At 48.9% G+C, this 25693-nt stretch overlaps 1 protein-coding gene across 3 annotated transcripts in view; it reads left to right on the top strand.

Moving 5' to 3' along the window:
- The first annotated feature begins 6293 nt into the window (after window positions 1-6293).
- Window positions 6294-25693, top strand: part of KALRN (kalirin RhoGEF kinase) — a 256773-nt gene continuing 237373 nt past the window's right edge. For 2 of the 3 annotated variants that reach the window (XM_073551935.1, XM_073551934.1), the window contains exons 1-2: window positions 6307-6450; window positions 18161-18352. In XM_073551935.1, coding sequence (XP_073408036.1) covers window positions 6328-6450; window positions 18161-18352 — 315 coding nt within the window. In that variant the 5' untranslated portion in view covers window positions 6307-6327. Of the gene's footprint in view, window positions 6451-18160; window positions 18353-25693 lie in introns of all 3 variants that reach the window. The other variant, XM_073551939.1, reaches the window with a different exon arrangement.

The following is a 25693-nucleotide window of genomic DNA, read 5'->3' as shown; positions in this document are numbered from 1 at the left end:
TATGTTTCCCCTGCTGAGCCGACGCACCTCGGTGATGCAGAGCACATCCCCATATTCTGACTCCATTCCCTCTGAAAAAGCACGAAACCTTCTGTGGTTTGAGCCCCTGGATCTGATCCGGTTGATGCATTTCACAATGAAAGACATCACATTGTCAGACGTCAGGCGTTTAACGCTGCAGTGGGCCTGCTGATGGATGATGCAGAGCAATGTCCTCCTCCACACCTTCCTCTCCCAGCTTTTTTTTTTTTTAACAAGTGCCACCAGTCCATTTTTCCTCCCTGTCATTGTTGGCGCTCCATCAGCTGTTATTCCAACAAACCTCCTCCAAGGTAAGCCGGCATTCTCGGTGGCGTCACACAGCTGGTGACATACCTCCTGAGCGGTGGTCTGGCCATGCATGGGAATCACTGTGAGCAACTCCTCTGTGACTTCACAATGGTCACCAACACCACGGCCATAGATTGCGAGCTGGGCCGTGTCGGTGATGTCTGTGGTCTCATCACGAGCGGCTGAGTAGACACGGAAACACCGTTGATCATAAATGGCACTGGACAGGTCAGACATGCGCTCTGCTGCGGTGTTGGCCGAAAGGCTGATGTTGCTACACTGACCTTTCTTTTCTGGACAGACAATACTCGCCGCCTGTAATTCGCACTTTTTTACAAATTCACCTTCTTTGACTGGCTTTCCTGCTTTAGCAATCCTCTCGCTAACCCCGTCGGTGGCTTCCACTGCTGCAGTCTTCTCTTTGGCTGCGTTCTTAGAGATCTTGTTGCCTCAGTAGATCTCTTTTATCCAGCTGGCTCTCTCATCTCCCTGGTATTCTGCAGACTCCTCAGCATGGCTAGTTATGTAATGACATTTCCCATTGTATTCTTTGTGCGCTGCCACTTTCTCTGTGCCCATAAGACTCGTCGGATGCCCCTGGGCTCCACAAAGAAATATTGCACTTCCCACTATTCCTGAAATTGTCTGCGCTCATCACCAACCTCTCTCTTCACTGCAGGCTTTGAAAAAGACATGTTTGGGGCCGTGTAATAGATAATTCCACTTGGTGTCACTGTTTCAGTGTTAGACAATGCGTCTTGTCCGCTTCTTTTCCTGTCCCGCTGAGCAGCAATTTCCGCGGCCGCCTCCGCTTCTGAGGTAATGGCGCAAGTTCGCAATAAGGCCGGCTGATGTCCCGCCTCCGAGAGCAATATACCGCACCCCCCACCGCTCATTCTGAACCCTGCGCACCTGAGTCTGTGGCGCGGTCCTGTCCGGTCCCTGCTCGGCTGCTCCTGCTGCATGTGTTGTGAGTGTGACTCATACGCCTTGCCTGCTGACAGCAGGCTGCTGTGACTGTCTAGCCGCCATCATACTCACCTCCTCCTGCTGCAGCTTCGATGGTCCAGCGCCAACATCATCTTCCTGTATGAGCGCGCGGTCACACGTCACGTGGTACCGCTCATTAAGCTCATGATTATGGGCGCCACACCTATGAGAGTGGAGTGGCATCCATATTCATGACCTTAATGAGCGGTACTACGTGTGACTGGGATTTCACATGCGAGACTCAGCTGTGTTTCTCGCATTTGTGATACCGGCCGAGGTGAGGGCTGCAAACTATTGTCCCGATGGCCCATGAGGTGAGGGCCGCAAACTATTGTCCCGAGAGCAGTAGTTGGCCCGCGTGCCACGAGTTTGAGTCCCCTGATCTAGAGTATGTGCTTCTGTTAATACATCCCAGAATTGTATTTGCCTTTTTTGCTGCTGCATCACACTGTTGACTCATGTTCAGTTTGTGATCTATTAGTATACCCAAGTCTTTTTCACATGTGCTGTTGCTTAGCCCTATTCCTCCCATTCTGTATATGCTTTTTTCATTTTTATTGCCCAGATGTAGTACTTTGCATTTTTACCTGTTAAAAACCATTCTGTTAGTTGCTGCCCACTGCTCCAGTTTATTTATATCTTTTTGAATCCTCTCTCTCTCTTCTCTAGTATTAGCTATCCCTCCTAGCTTTGTGTCATCAGCAAATTTAATCAGTTTACCCTCAATTCCTTCATCTAAATCGTTGATAAAGATGTTGAACAATACAGGGCCCAGGACAGAGCCCTGTGGTACCCCACTTGAGACATTCTTCCAACTGGATGTGCAGCCATTTACGACCACTCTTTGGGTCCGATCACTAAGCCAGTTATGAATCCACCTAACAGTTGCCTTGTCCATTCCATACTTAGTCATTTTTTCAATAAGGATTGTATGAGAGACTTTGTCAAATGCTTTGCTGAAGTCAAGATATACTATATCTGCAGCATTTCCTTGATCCACCCAATCAGTGATTCCGTCATAGAAGGAAATTAACCCCTTACCTACAATTGACGTAATATTCCGTCCATGTGACCCTGGACCTAATTACCATGGACGGAATATTACGTCACCGCGATCAGCGGCGCCCACGTGGTGAGCGCCGCTGATCGCGGCCGAGTGTCAGCTAATTATCATAGCTGACACCCGGCACAATGTGTCAGGGGCGGTCACGGACCGCCTCTGACACTTTAACCCCTTGCACACCGCGATCAAACACGATCGCGGTGTACCGGGGGTTAAAGGGAAGCATCGGCAGGGAGGGGGCTCCCTCCGTGCTTCCCTGAGCCCCCCACGGCAGCGCAATGTGCAGCGCTGCTGCGGGGGACTCCTTTACTGCAGGTCCCCTGATCCAATATGGCGACGGGGCCTGCAGGAAGCTGGCTTCCTCAGTGCCTGCAAAGCGCAGGCATGAGGAAGCCTGTGCAATGCCTGTGACAGATCGCTGATCTGTCACAGTGATCTGTGATGTGACAGATCAGCGATCTGTCACAGGACAGTTATGTCCCCTCTGGGACATTGTAATAAAGTAAAAAAAAAAAATTATAAAAAAAAGTGTAAAAATAATTTAAAAAAAATAGCTAAATAAATTAAAAAAAAAAAAAAATATTCCCCAATAAATTCATTTTTTGGAAATAAAAAAAAAAAACACAATAAAAGTACACATATTTGGTATCGCCGCTTCTGTAACGACCCGCCCTATAAAACTGTCCCAATAGTTAACCCCTTAAGTGAACCCTTTAAAAAATAAAAATAAAAAACGAAGCAAAAAATAATGATTTATTATCATACCGCCGAACAAAAAGTGCAATAACGCGCGATCAAAAAGACGCATATAAATATCCATGGTACCACTGAAAACGTCATCTTGTCCCGCAAAAAAAAACCGCCACACAGCATCATCAGCGAAAAAATAAAAAAGTTATAGCTTGCAGAATAAAGTGATGCAAAAATAATTATTTTTTATATAAAATTGTTTTCATTGCATAAAAGCGCCAAAACATAAAAAAACTACCTAAATGAGGTATCGCTGTAACCGTACTGACCCAAAGAATAAAACCGCCTTATAAATTTTACCGCACCCGTAACGGCGTAAACGCACCACCCAAAAGAAATTCATGAAACGCTGGTTTTTGTAAATTCTGCGTCCCAAAAAACGAAATAAAAAGCGATCAAAAAATGTCACATGCCCGAACATGATACCAATAAAAGCGTCAACTCGTCCCGCAAAAAATAAGACCTCACCTGACTCGGTGGGTCAAAATATGGAAAAATTATAGCTCTCAATATGTGGTGATGCAAAAACTATTTTTACAATAAAAAGCGTCTTTTAGCGTGTGACAGCCACCAAACATAAAAACCGCCATAAATAGTAAATCAAACCCCCCGTTATCACCCCCTTAGTTAGGGAAAAATAATAAAATAAAAAAATGTATTTATTTCCATTTTCCCGTTAGGGTTAGGGCTAGGGTTAGGGCTAGGGTTAGGGTTAGAATTGGGGGTTTCCACTGTTTGGGCACATCAGGTGCTCTCCAAACGCAACATGGCGTCTGATCTCAATTCCAGCCAATTCTGCGTTGAAAAAGTCAAATGGTGCTCCTTCCCTTCCAAGCTCTGCCATGCACCCAAACAATGTTTTACCCCCTCATGTGGGGTATCAGCCTACTCAGGACAATTTGCAAAACAACTTTTGGGGTCCTATTTCTCCTGTTGCCCTTAGGAAAATAAAAATTTGGGGGCAAAAATATCATTTTTGTGGAAAAAAAATATTTTTTTATTTTCACTCCCGGGCATTATAAACTTCTGTGAAGCACTTGGGGGTTCAAAGTTCTCACCACATATCTAGATAAGTTCCTTGGGGGGTCTAGTTTCCAAAATGGGGTCACTTGTAGGGGGTTTCCACTGTTTAGGTACATCAGGGACTCTCCAAACGTGACATGGCGTCTGATCTGAATTCCAGCCAATTTTGCATTGAAAAAGTCAAACGGCGCTCCTTCCATTCTGAGCTCTGCCATGCACCGAAACAGTCGTTTCCCCCCCACATATCAGGTATCAGCGTACTCAGGACAAATTGCACAATAACTTTTGCAGTCCAATTTCTCCTGTTACCCTTGGTAAAATAAAAAAAATTGAACCTGAAGTATTTTTTTTGTGAAAAAAAGTTAGATGTTCATTTTTTTTTTAAATATTCAAAAAAATTCCTGTGACGCACCTAAAGGGTTAATAAACTTCTTGAATGTGGTTTTGAGTACCTTAAGGGGTGCAGTTTTTAGAATGGTGTCACTTTTGGGTATTTTCTATCATATAGACCCCTCAAAGTGGCTTCAAATGTGATGTGGTCCTAAAAATAAAATGGTGGTGTAAAAATGAGAAATCGCTGGTCAACTTTTAACCCTTATAACTTCCTAACAAAAAAAAATGTTGGTTCCAAAATTGTGCTGATGTAAAGTAAACATGTGGGAAATGTTAGTTATCAAGTTTTTTGTGTGCCGTATCTCTGTGATTTAAGGGCATAAAAATTCAAAGTTGGAAAATTGCGACATTTTCAAAATTTTCGCCAAATTTCCGTTTTTCTCACAAATAAACGCAAGTTATTGGAATGAAATTTTACCACTAACATGAAGTACAATATGTCACGAGAAAACAATGTCAGAATCACCGGGATCCATGGAAGCGTTCCAGAGTTATTACCTCATAAAGGGACAGTGGTCAGAATTGTAAAAATTGGCCCGGGAGTTAACGTGCAAATCACCCTTTGTAGTGAAGGGGTTAAGTTAGTCTGACATGACTTATTAGTTACAAACCCATGCTGACTCTGTTTAATCACTTCATTCTTATCCAGGCACTGACATACATGTTGTTTAATAATTTGTTCAAAGATCTTTCCTGGTATAGAAGTCAGACTCACCGGCCTATAGTTGCCTGGGTCCACCTTCTTCCCTTTTTTGAAGATAGGAACAACATTTGCTCTTCTCCAGTCTTCTGGGACGTCTCCTGTTCTCCAAGAATTTTCAAAGATTATGGAGAGGGGTTCAAAAATTTCTTCTGCTATCTCCTTCAGTATTCTGGGGTGTAATTCATCTGGACCTGGAGACTTGAATTTATTTTAAATAAAGCTGCTTTGCCTTTGATTCTTGCTGGTATTTGGCTTTGGTATAACTTTATTGATACAGCCCTGTGGCAATTTACATGCATTTTGGTGCATTTACGCAGTGAATGCATTTTTTTTACCTGCAGATTTTCTGCATCTAATGCATTTTTATGATGAAAATCTGCACATAATCCTCTGCGTAGAGACACTGGCAGGTTGCGGATTACAAACACGCACGAGTTTCATAGAAAATCTCTGCACATCCACTTTGCTGGAACTTGAAGACGCTGCTTGTTTGGTGCCGGGAGAATACGGAGCATCAAATACGCAGCGTCTACCTTCTCGAAGTCTTTGGGGCTGTTCACTTGGCCTTGTATTTGTTCCTCAGACTGAATGAATACCACATAGACGTGTCCGATCTTGATCCAGGTCACTGATCGGAGTCATCATTGATAGTCTACAGGTCTGTGTAGGATCGGGCTGCACTCGGATGCCATCCCGTACGCTGTCCGGTTTCATGGACTGTTGCATAGCAGAAGCCTCATCGATATTTTTTGATAAGAGGAAAAACTGATAAATTTGCCGGTTAATACTGGACACTGAGGGGAATCAAAAGCAGATGAAACTCTGACCATTGTGTAGTGCATGAGAAAAATGACTGGCGTCTGTATGAGCCATTACGTAGTGGACAGAGCGTCTGTGTTCTGTCACATCAGAGGGGACCTGTCACCAGAAGATTATAAGATGTGATAGCGAGGGTCTTGGCTGCGCTTGTCTGGGTACTGGGGGGATGCTCAGAGTCCTGTCAGCCTGGGGGGCCACCATGTTGTCTGCCTGTGGTGTCTCGCCCGCTCAAACTCCTCTTTCTGTCTCTCTGCAGATGTTTGATTGGATCACACACAACAAGGAGGTTTTCCTGCAGGGTCACACAGAGATCGGAATGAGCTACCAGCACGCGCTCGACCTGCAGACCCAGCACAACCACTTCGCCATGAATTCCATGGTAAGCGCCCAATGTGAAGAGGATATAAGCTAACCCTGAACAAAGCCACATAAATGGGGGGGGAACTACTGTCACATAGATCGTAAGAGTATGGAGGCATCGCATAGAGAGTAAGCGAGCAAGAGGGCGAAATGTGGACAGTAAGCGAGCAGGACGGCGTAATGTGAACAGTAAGGAAACAGGACGGGCGTAATGTGAACAGTAAGGAAACAGGACGGGCGTAATGTGAACAGTAAGGAAACAGGAGGGTGTAATGTGAACAGTAAGGAAACAGGAGGGTGTAATGTGAACAGTAAGGGAGCATGGAGAGTAAGCGAGCAGGAGGACGTAATGTGGACAGTAAGTGAGCAGGAGAGCGTAATGTGGACAGTAAACAAACGGGACGGCATAATGTGAACAGTAGCTGAGCAGGTTGTCATAATGTGGACAGTAAGTGAGCAGGAGAGCGTAATGTGGATAGTAAGAGGGCAGGATGTCATAATGTGGACAGTAAGTGAGCAGGAGAGCGTAATGTGGATAGTAAGAGGGCAGGATGTCCTAATGTGGACAGTAGCTGAGCAGGAGAGCGTAATGTGGATAGTAAGAGGACAGGATGTCCTAATGTGGACAGTAAGTGAGCAGGAGAGCGTAATGTGGATAGTAAGAGGACAGGATGTCCTAATGTGGACAGTAGCTGAGCAGGAGAGCGTAATGTGAACAGTAGCTGAGCAGGTTGTCATAATGTGGACAGTAAGTGAGCAGGAGAGCGTAATGTGGACAGTAAGAGGGCAGGATGTCCTAATGTGGACAGTAGCTGAGCAGGAGAGCGTAATGTGGATAGTAAGAGGACAGGATGTCCTAATGTGGACAGTAGCTGAGCAGGAGAGCGTAATGTGGATAGTAAGAGGACAGGATGTCCTAATGTGGACAGTAGCTGAGCAGGAGAGCGTAATGTGGATAGTAAGAGGACAGGATGTCCTAATGTGGACAGTAGCTGAGCAGGAGAGCGTAATGTGGATAGTAAGAGGACAGGATGTCCTAATGTGGACAGTAGCTGAGCAGGAGAGCGTAATGTGGATAGTAAGAGGGCAGGATGTCCTAATGTGGACAGTAGCTGAGCAGGAGAGCGTAATGTGGATAGTAAGAGGACAGGATGTCCTAATGTGGACAGTAAGTGAGCAGGAGAGCGTAATGTGGATAGTAAGAGGACAGGATGTCCTAATGTGGACAGTAGCTGAGCAGGAGAGCGTAATGTGGATAGTAAGAGGACAGGATGTCCTAATGTGGACAGTAGCTGAGCAGGAGAGCGTAATGTGGATAGTAAGAGGACAGGATGTCCTAATGTGGACAGTAGCTGAGCAGGAGAGCGTAATGTGGACAGTAAGAGGGCAGGATGTCCTAATGTGGACAGTAAGTGAGCAGGAGAGCGTAATGTGGATAGTAAGAGGGCAGGATGTCCTAATGTGGACAGTAGCTGAGCAGGAGAGCGTAATGTGGACAGTAAACAAACGGGACGGCATAATGTGAACAGTAGCTGAGCAGGTTGTCATAATGTGGACAGTAAGTGAGCAGGAGAGCGTAATGTGGATAGTAAGAGGGCAGGATGTCCTAATGTGGACAGTAGCTGAGCAGGAGAGCGTAATGTGGATAGTAAGAGGACAGGATGTCCTAATGTGGACAGTAGCTGAGCAGGAGAGCGTAATGTGGATAGTAAGAGGACAGGATGTCCTAATGTGGACAGTAGCTGAGCAGGAGAGCGTAATGTGGATAGTAAGAGGACAGGATGTCCTAATGTGGACAGTAGCTGAGCAGGAGAGCGTAATGTGGATAGTAAGAGGGCAGGATGTCCTAATGTGGACAGTAAGTGAGCAGGAGAGCGTAATGTGGATAGTAAGAGGACAGGATGTCCTAATGTGGACAGTAGCTGAGCAGGAGAGCGTAATGTGGATAGTAAGAGGACAGGATGTCCTAATGTGGACAGTAGCTGAGCAGGAGAGCGTAATGTGGATAGTAAGAGGACAGGATGTCCTAATGTGGACAGTAGCTGAGCAGGAGAGCGTAATGTGGACAGTAAGAGGGCAGGATGTCCTAATGTGGACAGTAAGTGAGCAGGAGAGCGTAATGTGGATAGTAAGAGGGCAGGATGTCCTAATGTGGACAGTAGCTGAGCAGGAGAGCGTAATGTGGACAGTAAACAAACGGGACGGCATAATGTGAACAGTAGCTGAGCAGGTTGTCATAATGTGGACAGTAGCTGAGCAGGAGAGCGTAATGTGGATAGTAAGAGGACAGGATGTCCTAATGTGGACAGTAGCTGAGCAGGAGAGCGTAATGTGGATAGTAAGAGGACAGGATGTCCTAATGTGGACAGTAGCTGAGCAGGAGAGCGTAATGTGGATAGTAAGAGGACAGGATGTCCTAATGTGGACAGTAGCTGAGCAGGAGAGCGTAATGTGGATAGTAAGAGGGCAGGATGTCCTAATGTGGACAGTAGCTGAGCAGGAGAGCGTAATGTGGACAGTAAGAGGGCAGGATGTCCTAATGTGGACAGTAAGTGAGCAGGAGAGCGTAATGTGGACAGTAAGAGGACAGGATGTCCTAATGTGGACAGTAAGTGAGCAGGAGAGCGTAATGTGGATAGTAAGAGGACAGGATGTCCTAATGTGGACAGTAGCTGAGCAGGAGAGCGTAATGTGGACAGTAAACAAACGGGACGGCATAATGTGAACAGTAGCTGAGCAGGTTGTCATAATGTGGACAGTAAGTGAGCAGGTCGGCATAATGTGAATAGTAAGGTAACAAGATATCAGAATGTGGAAGTGAGCGAGCACAAGGGTGTAATGTGGACAGTAGCTGAGCAGTAACGTTCTGCGCCCATACCGAACACCTAATGTTGAAGCCCAGACTCCGAACACTGACTTCACCAGGTAGTCCATGTTACTATACAATACGGGTTCGGCCCCCTAAACACCGAGTGTTTGTCATGCTTTCATGTGCACTGACTCTGATCGTCTGTAAAATCGTCACCGCCAATCAAGACAGCTGCAGTTCCCACGCTGTCAAATGACAGCGTGAGCCCACAGCTGTGATCAGAGGTAAAAAGTTTACCTCCGGTCACTGGTGTCAGCTGATGGGACTATTGCTCACATCAGCCGATGCCTGCTGCCACTAAAAACAGTGAGAGTAGGAGTGGCTGATGGGAAGTATTAATCAGCCGTCGCCTGCACTCTAAATAATAATAAAAAAGAAAAAACGTTGTGGGTGTCCTGTATTTTTGATAACCAGTCAGGCCAAGCTCTCAGCCGGGGGCTGCAGCCCTCAACTTTCAGCTTCTGCAAGGCTTATTATCAAGAATAGAGGGGTCCCCCCTGCTGTTTTTCTAAATTATTTTTATCAATAATTTAAAACAACACAGCATGGTGTCTCTCCCCCCCCCCCCCCCCATTTTTGACAATCAACCAAACTAAAGCAGACAGCTGGGGGGCTGGTATTCTCAGGCTGGGTATTGACCCTCCCCCCTCAGCCTAAAAATATCATCCCGTAACCGCCAGTTCTGGTGCTTTGCCCGCCTCTTCCCTCTTGCCCTGTAGCGGTGGCAAGTGGGGTTCATATTTGTGGAGTTAATGTCACCATTGTGTTCTCCGGTGACATCAAGTCCACGGATTAGTAATGGAGGGGCGCCTATAAGCAGGGCTGTGGAGTCGGTAAGCCAAACCTGCGACTCCGACTCCGACTCCTCAATTTCCCTTACACCGACTCCGACTCCACGACTCCGACTCCCACATATATTGCTTATATTTAAGTGAAAAATGTATTGTAGTACAATGTGAACCTCAGACATTTAATCATTTTTATGATCCAATAATCAAGATATTTAGATAGAACAGAATATATATTGGTGTACTACCCGGTTTTAGTACAGATACGATATAGATAGACAGATATGGATAAATGGATAGATAGAGCAGATTTCTAATCTGCTTTTGCTATTGAGAACATTATCTATGAGCTCAAAAACCTTTCAGGTGATGCAGTTTTTTAAAAAGATGATCAACTTTTGCAGCTGAAAAACGTATCCTCAAAAAACACAGGAAAAACGCTGTGTGTGAATGTAGCCTTAGATCAGGAATAGAACAGCCATTTATAGGACATTTCATAACTTTCCCAAACTCCTATGAATAAATATCCAGCACATCCTGCATTGAATTACTGTACCCAATTTATTATATATTTTAGGAGTCTGAGTCGGTCCATTTTATACCGACTCCAACTCCGACTCCGACTCCACCAAAATGAGCACCGACTCCAACTCCACGACTCCGACTCCGACTCCACAGCCCTGCCTATAAGACACCCATCCATTACTAATCCTATAGTTGTATGGTAAATAAAGACACAGCCAGAATAAAGTCATTTCTCCTTTTTAATTAAAAAATAACAAACACCGTTATACTCACCTAGCGCCTAATTCCACTGAATCCCTCGTCTCCTGTAATAAAACAAAAATATAAAACAATATCCTTCACCTGTCTGACGTTCTGTCCCACACTGTAATCCATGTCAGGGGATTACTTGTTTTCAACCTGGACGGTGCCAAGATGCCACCAGCGCCGCTTTAGTGACCGGCAGTGACATCATCGAGGTTACTGATGTTGTGTTCCCAATAAATGAAGTGCGGGGACCTCCCTCTGGGTAGATCACCGCTAGAACAGTGGGACTTTCTCACTGTGCTAGCTGGGATCTCACCAAGGTCACCACAGTTCAGCCCGGCTGCGAACCTCAGTGACCGGCAGTAACCTCGATGACGTCACCGCTAGTGACTGACGCTGCGTTCGCAGCAGCTCATTCTCCAGTGGTTCTCAGCCTGGATGGTCGCATCTTGGCACCTTCCAGGTTGAAAACTATTTATCCCCCAGACATAGATTGTGTGGGACAGAACAATGGACAGGTCAGGGATATGGTTGTCTTTAATCTTTGTTTTATTACAGGAGACGAGGGATTCTGGTAAGAGCAGGGCGGGAGGCCACGGTGCGGACAGTAAGAGCAGGGCGGGAGGCCACGGTGCGGACAGTAAGAGCAGGGCGGGAGGCCGCAATGTGGACAGTAAGCAGGGCGGGAGGCCACGGTGCAAGAGCAGGGCGGGAGGCCACAGTGCGGACAGTAAGAGCAGGGCGGGAGGCCACGGTGCAGACAGTAAGAGCAGGGCGGGAGGCCACGGTGCGGACAGTAGGAGCAGGGCGAGAGGCCACGGTGCGGACAGTAAGAGGAGAGCAGGAGGGAAAGTAAGACGAGGGTGGGAGGCCACAGTGCGTACAGTAAGAGGAGGGCAGGAGGCCACGGTGCAGACAGTAAGAGGAGGGCGGGAGGCCACAGTGCGGACAGTAAGAGGAGGGCGGGAGGCCACAGTGTGGGCAGTAAGAACGGGGCGGGAGGCCACGGTGCGGGCAGTAAGAGCGGGGCGGGAGGCCACGGTGCGGGCAGTAAGAGCGGGGCGGGAGGCCACGGTGCGGGCAGTAAGAGCGGGGCAGGAGGCCACGGTACGGACAGTAGCAGCAGGGCGGGAGGCCACGGTGCGGACAGTAGGAGCAGGGCGGAAGGCCACGGTGCGGACAGTAGGAGCTTGGTGGGAGGCCACGGTGCGGACAGTAAGAGCAGGGCGGGAGGCCACGGTGCGGACAGTAAGCAGGGCGGGAGGCCACGGTGCGGACAGTAAGAGGAGAGCAGGAGGAACAGTAAGAGGAGGGCGGGAGATCGCGGTGCGGACAGTAAGAGGGTGAGAGGGACAGCAAGAGAGTGGGAGGCTGCGGTGCGGACAGTAAGAGGAGAGCAGGAGGCTATGGTGCGGACAGTAAGAGGAGAGCGGGAGTGCGCGGTGCGGACAGTAAGAGTAAGAGGGTGGGAGGGACAGTAAGAGAGCGGGAGGCCGCGGTGCGGACAGTAGGAGCAGGGCGGGTGGCCACCGTGCGGACAGTAAGAGGAGAGCGGGAGGGACAGTAAAAACCCCGTCACACTAAGCGATCTCGGTAGCGAGATTGCTGCTGAGTCACAACTTTTGTGACTTAACAGCGATCTCACCAGCGAGATCGCTGTGTGTGACAGCGATCAGCGAGCGGCCCCCCTGCCGGGATCGCTGGAAGAAACCTCTGGACATTTCTTTGGTCGCTGGTCTCCCGCTGGCCAGCACGCATCGCTGTGTGTGACAGGCGAGAGACCAGCGATCAGGTGTAAAAAATAATAAAAAAAATAAAAAATATAGTTATTCTCACCTTCCGACGTCCCGTTCATCCATCCCGCCTCTCTCCACGCTCCGGTCCCAGTGATCCTTTGCACGAATGACCGCGAGACTTTGTTATCCCTCGAGACCGTGACATCTCGCGGTCATTCTCGCAAAGGATCACTGGGACCGGAGCGTGGAGAGAGGCAGGATGGCTGAACGCGACGTCGGAAGGTGAGAATAACTATATTTTTTATTTTGATTCTATTTTTTACAGGGATGGCCAGCAATGCCGGGCGCTTGGCATCGCTGTGCTGATCGCTGGTGAAGCTGTCTGTGTGACAGCTCACCAGCGATCACATAGCGACTTACTAGCGATCCTGACACCTTGATATTGGTGTCGGGATCGCTGGTAAGTCGCTTAGTGTGACGGGGCCTTAAGAGGAGGGCAGGAGGCCGCGGTGCGGACAGTAAGAGGAGAACAGGAGGCTATGGTGCGGACAGTAAGAGGAGGGCGGGAGATCACGGTGCGGACAGTAAGAGGGTGAGAGGGACAGCAAGAGAGTGGGAGGCTGCGGTGCGGACAGTAAGAGGAGGGTGGGAGGCCGCGGTGCAGACAGTAAGAGGAGAGCAGGAGGCTATGGTGCGGACAGTAAGAGGAGAGCGGGAGGCCGCGGTGCGGACAGTAAGAGTATGATGGGAGGCCGCAGTGCGGACAGTAAGAGGAGGGCGGGAGGCCGCGTTGTGGATAGTAAGAGGAGAGCAGGATGTCGTGGTGCGGACAGTAAGAGGAGGGCGGGAGGCCTTGTGGCGGACAGTAAGAGGAGGGCGTTAGATCGTGGTGCGGACAGTTAGAGGGTGGGTGGGACAGTAAGAGAGCGGGAGGCCGCGTTGCAGACAGTCAGAGGCTGGGAACCATCTTTCTCCCAGACCCTGCCTAAGGGTATGTGCACACGCTGCGGATTGGGGTGCGGATTTGTCCGCGTGGATTTTGTAAAATCCACATGTAAATCTGCAGGTCAAAAGACCTGCGGTTTTACCTGCAGATTGCTCTGCGATTTTGCCCTGCGGTTTTTCATCTCCACAATGGAGAAGATGGCAAACCACAGCGGAATCTGTGTGGGAGGTTTGCGTGTGGAGTGACCTGTGCGGGAGGTTTGCGTGTGGAGTGACCTGTGCGGGAGGTTTGCGTGTGGAGTGACCTGTGCGGGAGGTTTGCGTGTGGAGTGACCTGTGCGGGAGGTTTGCGTGTGGAGTGACCTGTGCGGGAGGTTTGCGTGTGGAGTGACCTGTGCGTGAGGTTTGCGTGCGGAGTGACCCATGTTGGGGGTCTGCGTGCGGAGTGACACGTGTTGGGGGTCTGCGTGCGGAGTGACCCGTGTTGGAGGTCTGCGTGTGGAGTGACCTGTGCGGGAGGTTTGCGTGCGGAGTGACCCGTGTTGGGGGTCTGCGTGTGGAGTGACCCGTGTTGGGGTTCTACGTGTGGAGTGACCCGTGTTGGGGGTCTGCGTGTGGAGTGACCCGTGTTGGGGGTCTGCGTGTGGAGTGACCCGTGTTGGGGGTCTGCGTGTGGAGTGACCCGTGTTGGGGAGTCTGCGTGTGGAGTGACCCGTGTTGGAGGTCTGCGTGTGGAGTGACCCGTGCGGGAGGTTTGCGTGTGGAGTGACCCGTGTTGGGGGTCTGCGTGTGGAGTGACCCGTGTTGGGGGTCTGCGTGTGGAGTGACCCGTGTTGGGGGTCTGCGTGTGGAGTGACCCGTGTTGGGGGTCTGCGTGTGGAGTGACCCGTGTTGGGGAGTCTGCGTGTGGAGTGACCCGTGTTGGGGGTCTGCGTGTGGAGTGACCCGTGTTGGGGGTCTGCGTGTGGAGTGACCCGTGTTGGGGGTCTGCGTGTGGAGTGACCCGTGTTGGGGGTCTGCGTGTGGAGTGACCCGTGTTGGAGGTCTGCGTGTGGAGTGACCCGTGTTGGGGGTCTGCGTGTGGAGTGACCCGTGTTGGGGGTCTGCGTGTGGAGTGACCCGTGTTGGGGGTCTGCGTGTGGAGTGACCCGTGTTGGGGGTCTGCGTGTGGAGTGACCCGTGTTGGGGGTCTGCGTGTGGAGTGACCCGTGTTGGGGGTCTGCGTGTGGAGTGACCCGTGTTGGGGGTCTACGTGTGGAGTGACCCGTGTTGGGGGTCTGCGTGTGGAGTGACCCGTGTTGGGGGTCTGCGTGTGGAGTGACCCGTGTTGGGGGTCTGCGTGTGGAGTGACCCATGTTGGAGGTCTGCGTGTACAGTGACCCGTGTTGGAGGTCTGCATGTGGAGTGACCCGTGTTGGAGGTCTGCGTGTGGAGTGACCCGTGTTGGGGGTCTCACCCGTAGACCAGTTTACTTGCAGCGAGGTAATTTACACATGTAATAACTCTGCCACCCTAGCAGTCATTCCTTCCAAATATTAACTGTTTCTCGAGTTTCTGCGAGATCTAGACCCCGACCTCCGCTGGTCCCGTGTCTGACAATGAAGTGTTCACACGAAGGGTCGCAGAAGGTTGGGGTCGCTTGTAGCCGTCGGTGACGCAGCCGCCTCTGGTGACCGCCTATTCGATTCTACATTAAGGCCGGGCAGACAAAACCATATGAAAACAATTAAAAAGTCGAAAAGATGACCCATATAATGAACCCTTCAGGCTTATAATGAAGGCAGACAAAACTCCCCTGAGTAGGACAAAGAAATATACAGATACTGTGATTAAATATACATTAACCGCTCCATCAGTGGTTTTCTATAGCAAATATTATTGTGCCTATAAGAGTGTAATTGGCCATCTGGTATGTACACCATTCTTTCCAGCTGTGCTTGCATAGCAGCATTTTTTGTAGGGCAAGGTATTGGTTGTATAGCTATACAATGACCATTTGATACATATTTATTGGACATTCATTATATAGATTAATTACTGTTTATTGATTGTATATTTAATCACAGTATCTGTATATTTCTTTGTCCTACTCAGGGGAGTTTTGTCTGCCTTCATTATAAGCCTGAAGGGTTCATTATATGGGTCATCTTTTCGACTTTTTAATTGTTTTTGTATGGTTATGTCTGTGTTGCACTTAATAAAATTTGTATTTTTGTGGTGATCCCTGTTGTGGTCAGTAGCTTTCTCTTCTTCTTTATAATTTACTTTTTTGCTGATGTCATTTTGTGGTGCCCTTCCAGTTTTTGTTATTACATTAAGGCCAGGATGACACATGCGAGGATTACGGCCGAGTCTCGCATGTTAATACCCGGCACTGCCGCCGGCACTCAGGAGCGGAGCGCGCGGCCGTATAGTAATACATGCAGCTGAACGCTCCCGGGTGCCGGGTATTAACATGCGAGACTCTGCCGTAATCCTCGTATGTGTGATCCCGGCCTAGTGCTCAGCTCTGCTACTTCCACTATGTAATGCACCGTGTGACAACAAGCATGCACTACATCTCCCAGCATGCTGAGACTGTACCAGATGGGTGCGGAGAGCAGTAACTGCTCTTCCTGCCGCCTCCTCTTTATGGGGCAGCTACACAAGTTTCTGAGCAATTAGAGCACTGAGTGGAGGCTGAGGTCCTCCGAGAGAAGAAATGGGGGATTCAGAGCAGGATGTGCGGTGGGAGACCCCATAAAAGACCTTGTATTGTCCCTGAGGGTGGAGAAGACCAGAAGAATGTATCACATACCTGACCCTGAAATCTGTCCAGAGCTAATGCTGTTCTCATCTGAAGGTTTGTTACAATTGTATCCGGTTTAGACAATGCTCTGTGACTCCCACATTTTACTTGATCCATTGTAACAAACTATCCAAATGGCCGAGACAATTGTGTTCATCTCTGCAATGATACATTGTAACAAACCCTCAGCTGTTAGAAGGGTTTACCGCACTATTCCAGGTGTTTGTGGTGCAGAACGTGGTACTCTCAGGGCCTGACCTGCCCCCGGTTTATATTCGGAGGCTCAGGATAGCTTTCATGGGTTGTAATACACTGCGATTCTTCCATCCCGTCCATGACGACATGTTCTGGCAGGAGGCGACGATTCTGTTCCATCTGCCGCCCCTGATTTAGCGCACGTCTTTTCACAATTTTTTACAAGACGTCGGGGAGCGGCGTGCACAGATTTATGCGGGGGGCCAGGATCCATCCCCGCTCTACAGTCCATCCTGAGCTTTACTATTCCGATGCCAGGAGAGTCCCAGCGAGCGGCTTCAATTTCAGGAGCGTCTCCTGCACATCGCCGGACGTTTTGCTGCCTAAGACTTTTTGGGATAGTGTTGCGGGTCCCAGGGGCCCAGACAATGCTCATTTGCTAGTTGATTCATAGCGATTCTTGTAGTGTCCCCTGCAGTGTCAGTGTGTGAGGACCCCTGGCTTCAGTGAGCGTCAGCATGATGACCTCGCAGGACAGGAGGACGGATGGGTGCTCAGAGACCTGTGCTTCTCTTACCTCTGTGTAACGGAGTTTCATGCTTCTCTATTTCCAAGATTTCTGCTTGCTGTCAGTGAATTGGGAAAGGTGTGGTTGTTTTCAGAGACTAAAATCCTGTTTTGATCTAATCTACTACAGTTGTATCCAAGACAATTATCTACACTGACTCATTGTAACAAACCACCAGCCATTTACTGCTTTGGTTTTTCAGTTGCATGGCTCATAAGAGAGATGGGAGAAGAAAAACACAGGGAGATCATGACATGAGCAGAGCTGCTGGGAGTTATAGTCCTCCTCCTTTATAAGCTTTATTCCCCATTGTTTCAGACTGACAGGTGGAAGTTTTGGGCCAGGATTAGATTACAGTGCAGCGCTCCCTCTGATCTGTGAGACTACAGACAACTCTGTGCAGTCACTGATGGGAACATAATTACAGCAGACGGAGTCTGAGCGAACAGACAGCGGAGGCTGAATTATCCCTCCTGTCACTTGTAGTGCTTCAGGCTGTGTGACTACAAAATGCACCCTTCTGTATCATTTTACATACAATTGTCTTGCCCTCCATACACCTCCAGAGCTGCACTCACTATTCTAATGTTACATCATGTCTCATCTTAGTCACCTCCCGAGCTGCAGTCACTATTCTGCTGTTACATTGTGTCTTATCCTCCAGTCACCTCCAGAGCTGCAGTCACTATTCTGCTGTTACATTGTGTCTTATCCTCCAGTCACCTCCAGAGCTGCAGTCACTATTCTGCTGTTACATTGTGTCTTATCCTCCTGTCACCTCCAGAGCTGCACTATTCTATTCACTATTCTGCTGTTGCAGTTTTGCCCTGGAGCTTTGCATGCCAACTATACTTCTTTGTAGACAGAATGCTTCGTGCAGCCATCTATGTTGTGATCTCCGCTGCTTATCACTGAATGCAGCTCTGAATGTGGCTGTAGTTGAAGACTTCCCAGTGTCGGTTTGTGTCGATTCACTCTGCTTGCAGTACCATACAGTCCATTGCTCGCTGTTATCAGCCTGCTTTGACTCTTTCCCTCGGTGATGTCCTCTTCCTTCTTGTTGTTGCAGAATGCCTACGTCAACATCAACCGCATCATGTCCGTGGCCTCCCGGCTGATTGAAGCCGGACATTACGCATCGCAGCAGATCAAGCAGATCTCCACACAGCTGGATCAGGAGTGGAAGAGCTTTGCGGCAGCGCTGGACGAGAGGAGCACAATCCTCGCCATGTCTGCTGTGTTCCACCAGAAGGCTGAGCAGGTGAGGTGGGGATAATAATGGCGGTCCATTCGTATTTGTAGCAATGAGGCTATTGTGTTTGCAGTGATGGGATCGGTGTGTTTGCTGCACCCTCTTTGTGTGTTTGCAGTGATGGGATCGGTGTGTTTGCTGCACGTTCTTTGTGTGTTTGCAGTGATGGGATCGGTGTGTTTGCACTGATGGGATCGGTGTGTTTGCTGCATCTTCTTTGTGTGTTTGCAGTGTTGGGATCGGTGTGTTTGCTGCACGTTCTTTGTGTGTTTGCAGTGATGGGATCGGTGTGTTTGCTGCACCCTCTTTGTGTGTTTGCAGTGATGGGATCGGTGTGTTTGCTGCACCTTCTTTGTTTGTTTGCAGTGATGGGATCTGTGTGTTTGCACTGATGGGATCGGTGTGTTTGCTGCATCTTCTTTGTGTGTTTGCAGTGTTGGGATCGGTGTGTTTGCTGCACGTTCTTTGTGTGTTTGCACTGATGGGATCGGTGTGTTTGCTGCACCTTCTTTGTGTGTTTGCACTGATGGGATTGGTGTGTTTGCTGCACCCTCTTTGTGTGTTTGCAGTGATGGGATCGGTGTGTTTGCTGCATCTTCTTTGTGTGTTTGCAGTGTTGGGATCGGTGTGTTTGCTGCACGTTCTTTGTGTGTTTGCAGTGATGGGATCGGTGTGTGCACCTTCTTTGTTTGCAGTGATGGGATCTGTGTGTTTGCACTGATGGGATCGGTGTGTTTGCTGCATCTTCTTTGTGTGTTTGCAGTGTTGGGATCGGTGTGTTTGCTGCACGTTCTTTGTGTGTTTGCAGTGATGGGATCGGTGTGTTTGCTGCACCCTCTTTGTGTGTTTGCAGTGATGGGATCGGTGTGTTTGCTGCATCTTCTTTGTGTGTTTGCAGTGTTGGGATCGGTGTGTTTGCTGCACGTTCTTTGTGTGTTTGCAGTGATGGGATCGGTGTGTGCACCTTCTTTGTTTGTTTGCAGTGATGGGATCTGTGTGTTTGCACTGATGGGATCGGTGTGTTTGCTGCATCTTCTTTGTGTGTTTGCAGTGTTGGGATCGGTGTGTTTGCTGCACGTTCTTTGTGTGTTTGCAGTGATAGGATCGGTGTGTTTGCTGCACCCTCTTTGTGTGTTTGCAGTGATGGGATCGGTGTGTTTGCTGCACCTTCTTTGTGTGTTTGCAGTGATGGGATCGGTGTGTTTGCTGCATCTTCTTTGTGTGTTTGCAGTGTTGGGATCGGTGTGTTTGCTGCACGTTCTTTGTGTGTTTGCAGTGATGGGATCGGTGTGTGCACCTTCTTTGTGTGTTTGCAGTGATGGGATCGGTGTGTTTGCACTGATGGGATCGGTGTGTTTGCTGCACGTTCTTTGTGTGTTTGCAGTGATGGGATCGGTGTGTTTGCTGCACGTTCTTTGTGTGTTTGCAGTGATGGGATCTGTGCGTTTGCAGTGATGGGATCGGTGTGTTTGCTGCACCTTCTTTGTGTGTTTGCAGTGATGGGATCGGTGTGTTTGCTGCACGTTCTTTGTGTGTTTGCAGTGATGGGATCGGTGTGTTTGCTGCACCTTCTTTGTGTGTTTGCAGTGATGGGATCGGTGTGTTTGCTGCACCCTCTTTGTGTGTTTGCACTGAATGGATCGGTGTGTGCACCTTCTTTGTGTGTTTGCAGTGATGGGATCGGTGTGTTTGCTGCACGTTCTTTGTGTGTTTGCAGTGATGGGATCGGTGTGTGCACCTTCTTTGTGTGTTTGCAGTGATGGGATCGGTGTGTTTGCTGCACCTTCTTTGTGTGTTTGCAGTGATGGGATCGGTGTGTTTGCTGCACATTCTTTGTGTGTTTGCACTGATGGGATCGATGTGCTTGCTGCACCCTCTTTGTGTGTTTGCACTGATGGGATCGGTGTGTTTGCTGCACCCTCTTTGTGTGTTTGCACTGATGGGATCGGTGTGTTTTCTGCACATTCTTTGTGTGTTTGCAGTGATGGGATCGATGTGTTTGCTGCACCTTCTTTGTGTGTTTGCAGTGATGGGATCGGTGTGTTTGCACTGATGGGATCGGTGTGTTTGCTGCATCTTCTTTGTGTGTTTGCAGTGTTGGGATCGGTGTGTTTGCTGCACGTTCTTTGTGTGTTTGCACTGATGGGATCGGTGTGTTTGCTGCACCTTCTTTGTGTGTTTGCACTGATGGGATTGGTGTGTTTGCTGCACCCTCTTTGTGTGTTTGCAGTGATGGGATCGGTGTGTTTGCTGCATCTTCTTTGTGTGTTTGCAGTGTTGGGATCGGTGTGTTTGCTGCACGTTCTTTGTGTGTTTGCAGTGATGGGATCGGTGTGTGCACCTTCTTTGTTTGCAGTGATGGGATCTGTGTGTTTGCACTGATGGGATCGGTGTGTTTGCTGCATCTTCTTTGTGTGTTTGCAGTGTTGGGATCGGTGTGTTTGCTGCACGTTCTTTGTGTGTTTGCAGTGATGGGATCGGTGTGTTTGCTGCACCCTCTTTGTGTGTTTGCAGTGATGGGATCGGTGTGTTTGCTGCATCTTCTTTGTGTGTTTGCAGTGTTGGGATCGGTGTGTTTGCTGCACGTTCTTTGTGTGTTTGCAGTGATGGGATCGGTGTGTGCACCTTCTTTGTTTGTTTGCAGTGATGGGATCTGTGTGTTTGCACTGATGGGATCGGTGTGTTTGCTGCATCTTCTTTGTGTGTTTGCAGTGTTGGGATCGGTGTGTTTGCTGCACGTTCTTTGTGTGTTTGCAGTGATAGGATCGGTGTGTTTGCTGCACCCTCTTTGTGTGTTTGCAGTGATGGGATCGGTGTGTTTGCTGCACCTTCTTTGTGTGTTTGCAGTGATGGGATCGGTGTGTTTGCTGCATCTTCTTTGTGTGTTTGCAGTGTTGGGATCGGTGTGTTTGCTGCACGTTCTTTGTGTGTTTGCAGTGATGGGATCGGTGTGTGCACCTTCTTTGTGTGTTTGCAGTGATGGGATCGGTGTGTTTGCACTGATGGGATCGGTGTGTTTGCTGCACGTTCTTTGTGTGTTTGCAGTGATGGGATCGGTGTGTTTGCTGTACGTTCTTTGTGTGTTTGCAGTGATGGGATCTGTGTGTTTGCACTGATGGGATCGGTGTGTTTGCTGCACCTTCTTTGTGTGTTTGCAGTGATGGGATCTGTGCGTTTGCAGTGATGGGATCGGTGTGTTTGCTGCACCTTCTTTGTGTGTTTGCAGTGATGGGATCGGTGTGTTTGCTGCACGTTCTTTGTGTGTTTGCAGTGATGGGATCGGTGTGTGCACCTTCTTTGTGTGTTTGCAGTGATGGGATCGGTGTGTTTGCTGCACCCTCTTTGTGTGTTTGCACTGAATGGATCGGTGTGTGCACCTTCTTTGTGTGTTTGCAGTGATGGGATCGGTGTGTTTGCTGCACGTTCTTTGTGTGTTTGCAGTGATGGGATCGGTGTGTGCACCTTCTTTGTGTGTTTGCAGTGATGGGATCGGTGTGTTTGCTGCACCTTCTTTGTGTGTTTGCAGTGATGGGATCGGTGTGTTTGCTGCACATTCTTTGTGTGTTTGCACTGATGGGATCGATGTGCTTGCTGCACCCTCTTTGTGTGTTTGCACTGAAGGGATCGGTGTGTTTGCTGCACCCTCTTTGTGTGTTTGCACTGATGGGATCGGTGTGTTTTCTGCACATTCTTTGTGTGTTTGCAGTGATGGGATCGATGTGTTTGCTGCACCTTCTTTGTGTGTTTGCAGTGATGGGATCGGTGTGTTTGCACTGATGGGATCGGTGTGTTTGCTGCATCTTCTTTGTGTGTTTGCAGTGTTGGGATCGGTGTGTTTGCTGCACGTTCTTTGTGTGTTTGCACTGATGGGATCGGTGTGTTTGCTGCACCTTCTTTGTGTGTTTGCACTGATGGGATTGGTGTGTTTGCTGCACCCTCTTTGTGTGTTTGCAGTGATGGGATCAGTGTGTTTGCTGCATCTTCTTTGTGTGTTTGCAGTGTTGGGATCGGTGTGTTTGCTGCACGTTCTTTGTGTGTTTGCAGTGATGGGATCGGTGTGTGCACCTTCTTTGTTTGCAGTGATGGGATCTGTGTGTTTGCACTGATGGGATCGGTGTGTTTGCTGCATCTTCTTTGTGTGTTTGCAGTGTTGGGATCGGTGTGTTTGCTGCACGTTCTTTGTGTGTTTGCAGTGATGGGATCGGTGTGTTTGCTGCACCCTCTTTGTGTGTTTGCAGTGATGGGATCGGTGTGTTTGCTGCATCTTCTTTGTGTGTTTGCAGTGTTGGGATCGGTGTGTTTGCTGCACGTTCTTTGTGTGTTTGCAGTGATGGGATTGGTGTGTGCACCTTCTTTGTTTGTTTGCAGTGATGGGATCTGTGTGTTTGCACTGATGGGATCGGTGTGTTTGCTGCATCTTCTTTGTGTGTTTGCAGTGTTGGGATCGGTGTGTTTGCTGCACGTTCTTTGTGTGTTTGCAGTGATAGGATCGGTGTGTTTGCAGTGATGGGATCGGTGTGTTTGCTGCACCTTCTTTGTGTGTTTGCAGTGATGGGATCGGTGTGTTTGCTGCATCTTCTTTGTGTGTTTGCAGTGTTGGGATCGGTGTGTTTGCTGCACGTTCTTTGTGTGTTTGCAGTGATGGGATCGGTGTGTGCACCTTCTTTGTGTGTTTGCAGTGATGGGATCGGTGTGTTTGCACTGATGGGATCGGTGTGTTTGCTGCACGTTCTTTGTGTGTTTGCAGTGATGGGATCGGTGTGTTTGCTGCACTTTCTTTGTGTGTTTGCAGTGATGGGATCTGTGTGTTTGCACTGATGGGATCGGTGTGTTTGCTGCACCTTCTTTGTGTGTTTGCAGTGATGGGATCTGTGCGTTTGCAGTGATGGGATCGGTGTGTTTGCTGCACCTTCTTTGTGTGTTTGCAGTGATGGGATCGGTGTGTTTGCTGCACGTTCTTTGTGTGTTTGCAGTGATGGGATCGGTGTGTGCACCTTCTTTGTGTGTTTGCAGTGATGGGATCGGTGTGTTTGCTGCACCCTCTTTGTGTGTTTGCACTGAATGGATCGGTGTGTGCACCTTCTTTGTGTGTTTGCAGTGATGGGATCGGTGTGTTTGCTGCACGTTCTTTGTGTGTTTGCAGTGATGGGATCGGTGTGTGCACCTTCTTTGTGTGTTTGCAGTGATGGGATCGGTGTGTTTGCTGCACCTTCTTTGTGTGTTTGCAGTGATGGGATCGGTGTGTTTGCTGCACATTCTTTGTGTGTTTGCACTGATGGGATCGATGTGCTTGCTGCACCCTCTTTGTGTGTTTGCACTGATGGGATCGGTGTGTTTGCTGCACCCTCTTTGTGTGTTTGCACTGATGGGATCGGTGTGTTTTCTGCACATTCTTTGTGTGTTTGCAGTGATGGGATCGATGTGTTTGCTGCACCTTCTTTGTGTGTTTGCAGTGATGGGATCGGTGTGTTTGCTGCACCCTCTTTGTGTGTTTGCACTGATGGGATCGGTGTGTTTGCTGCACCCTCTTTGTGTGTTTGCACTGATGGGATCGGTGTGTTTTCTGCACATTCTTTGTGTGTTTGCAGTGATGGGATCGGTGTGTTTGCTGCACCTTCTTTGTGTGTTTGCAGTGATGGGATCGGTGTGTTTGCTGCACCTTCTTTGTGTGTTTGCAGTGATGGGATCGGTGTGTTTGCTGCACCTTCTTTGTGTATTTGCACTGATGGGATCGGTGTGTGCACCTTCTTTGTCTGTTTGCAGTGATGGGATCGGTGTGTTTGCTGCACCTTCTTTGTGTGTTTGCACTGATGGGATTGGTGTGTTTTCTGCACATTCTTTGTGTGTTTGCAGTGATGGGATCGGTGTGTTTGCTGCACCTTCTTTGTGTGTTTGCAATGATGGGATCGGGGTGTTTGCTGCACGTTCTTTGTGTGTTTGCAGTGATGGGATCGGTGTGTTTGCTGCACCTTCTTTGTGTGTTTGCAGTGATGGGATCGGTGTGTTTGCTGCACCTTCTTTGTGTGTTTGCAATGATGGGATCGGTGTGTTTGCTGCACCCTCTTTGTGTGTTTGCAGTGATGGGATCGGTGTGTTTGCTGCACCATCTTTGTGTGTTTGCAGTGATGGGATCGGTGTGTTTGCTGCACCCTCTCTGTGTGTTTGCACTGATGGGATCGGTGTGTTTGCGGCACCCTCTTTGTGTGTTTGCACTGATGGGATCGGTGTGTTTGCTGCACCCTCTTTGTGTGTTTGCACTGATGAGATCGGTGTGTTTGCTGCACCCTCTTTGTGTGTTTGCAGTGATGGGATCGGTGTGTTTGCTGCACCTTTGTGTGTTTGCAGTGATGGGATCGGTGTGTTTGCTGCACCTTCTTTGTGTGTTTGCACTGATGGGATCGGTGTGTTTGCTGCACCCTCTTTGTGTGTTTGCAGTTATGGGATCGGTGTGTTTGCTGCACCTTCTTTGTGTGTTTGCAGTGATGGGATCGGTGTGTTTGCTGCACCTTCTTTGTGTGTTTGCAGTGATGGGATCGGTGTGTTTGCTGCACCTTCTTTGTGTGTTTGCAGTGATGGGATCGGTGTGTGCACCTTCTTTGTGTGTTTGCAGTGATGGGATCGGTGTGTTTGCTGCACCCTCTTTGTGTGTTTGCACTGAATGGATCGGTGTGTTTGCTGCACCTTCTTTGTGTGTTTGCAGTGATGGGATCGGTGTGTTTGCTGCACGTTCTTTGTGTGTTTGCAGTGATGGGATCGGTGTGTGCACCTTCTTTGTGTGTTTGCAGTGATGGGATCGGTGTGTTTGCTGCACCTTCTTTGTGTGTTTGCAGTGATGGGATCGGTGTGTTTGCTGCACATTCTTTGTGTGTTTGCACTGATGGGATCGATGTGCTTGCTGCACCCTCTTTGTGTGTTTGCACTGATGGGATCGGTGTGTTTGCTGCACCCTCTTTGTGTGTTTGCACTGATGGGATCGGTGTGTTTGCTGCACCCTCTTTGTGTGTTTGCACTGATGGGATCGGTGTGTTTTCTGCACATTCTTTGTGTGTTTGCAGTGATGGGATCGGTGTGTTTGCTGCACCTTCTTTGTGTGTTTGCAGTGATGGGATCGGTGTGTTTGCTGCACCTTCTTTGTCTGTTTGCAGTGATGGGATCGGTGTGTTTGCTGCACCTTCTTTGTGTGTTTGCAATGATGGGATCGGTGTGTTTGCTGCACCCTCTTTGTGTGTTTGCAGTGATGGGATCGGTGTGTTTGCTGCACCTTCTTTGTGTGTTTGCAGTGATGGGATCGGTGTGTTTGCTGCACCCTCTCTGTGTGTTTGCACTGATGGGATCGGTGTGTTTGCTGCA

This window comes from Dendrobates tinctorius, unplaced genomic scaffold (genome assembly GCF_039654945.1).
Source record: "Dendrobates tinctorius isolate UK_male_01 unplaced genomic scaffold, ASM3965494v1 ptg000182l, whole genome shotgun sequence".
NCBI classification, from domain to species: Eukaryota; Metazoa; Chordata; class Amphibia; order Anura; family Dendrobatidae; genus Dendrobates; species Dendrobates tinctorius.
The sequence above is the reverse complement of the archived record's forward strand: the minus strand, read 5'-3'. Positions and strand labels throughout refer to the sequence as shown.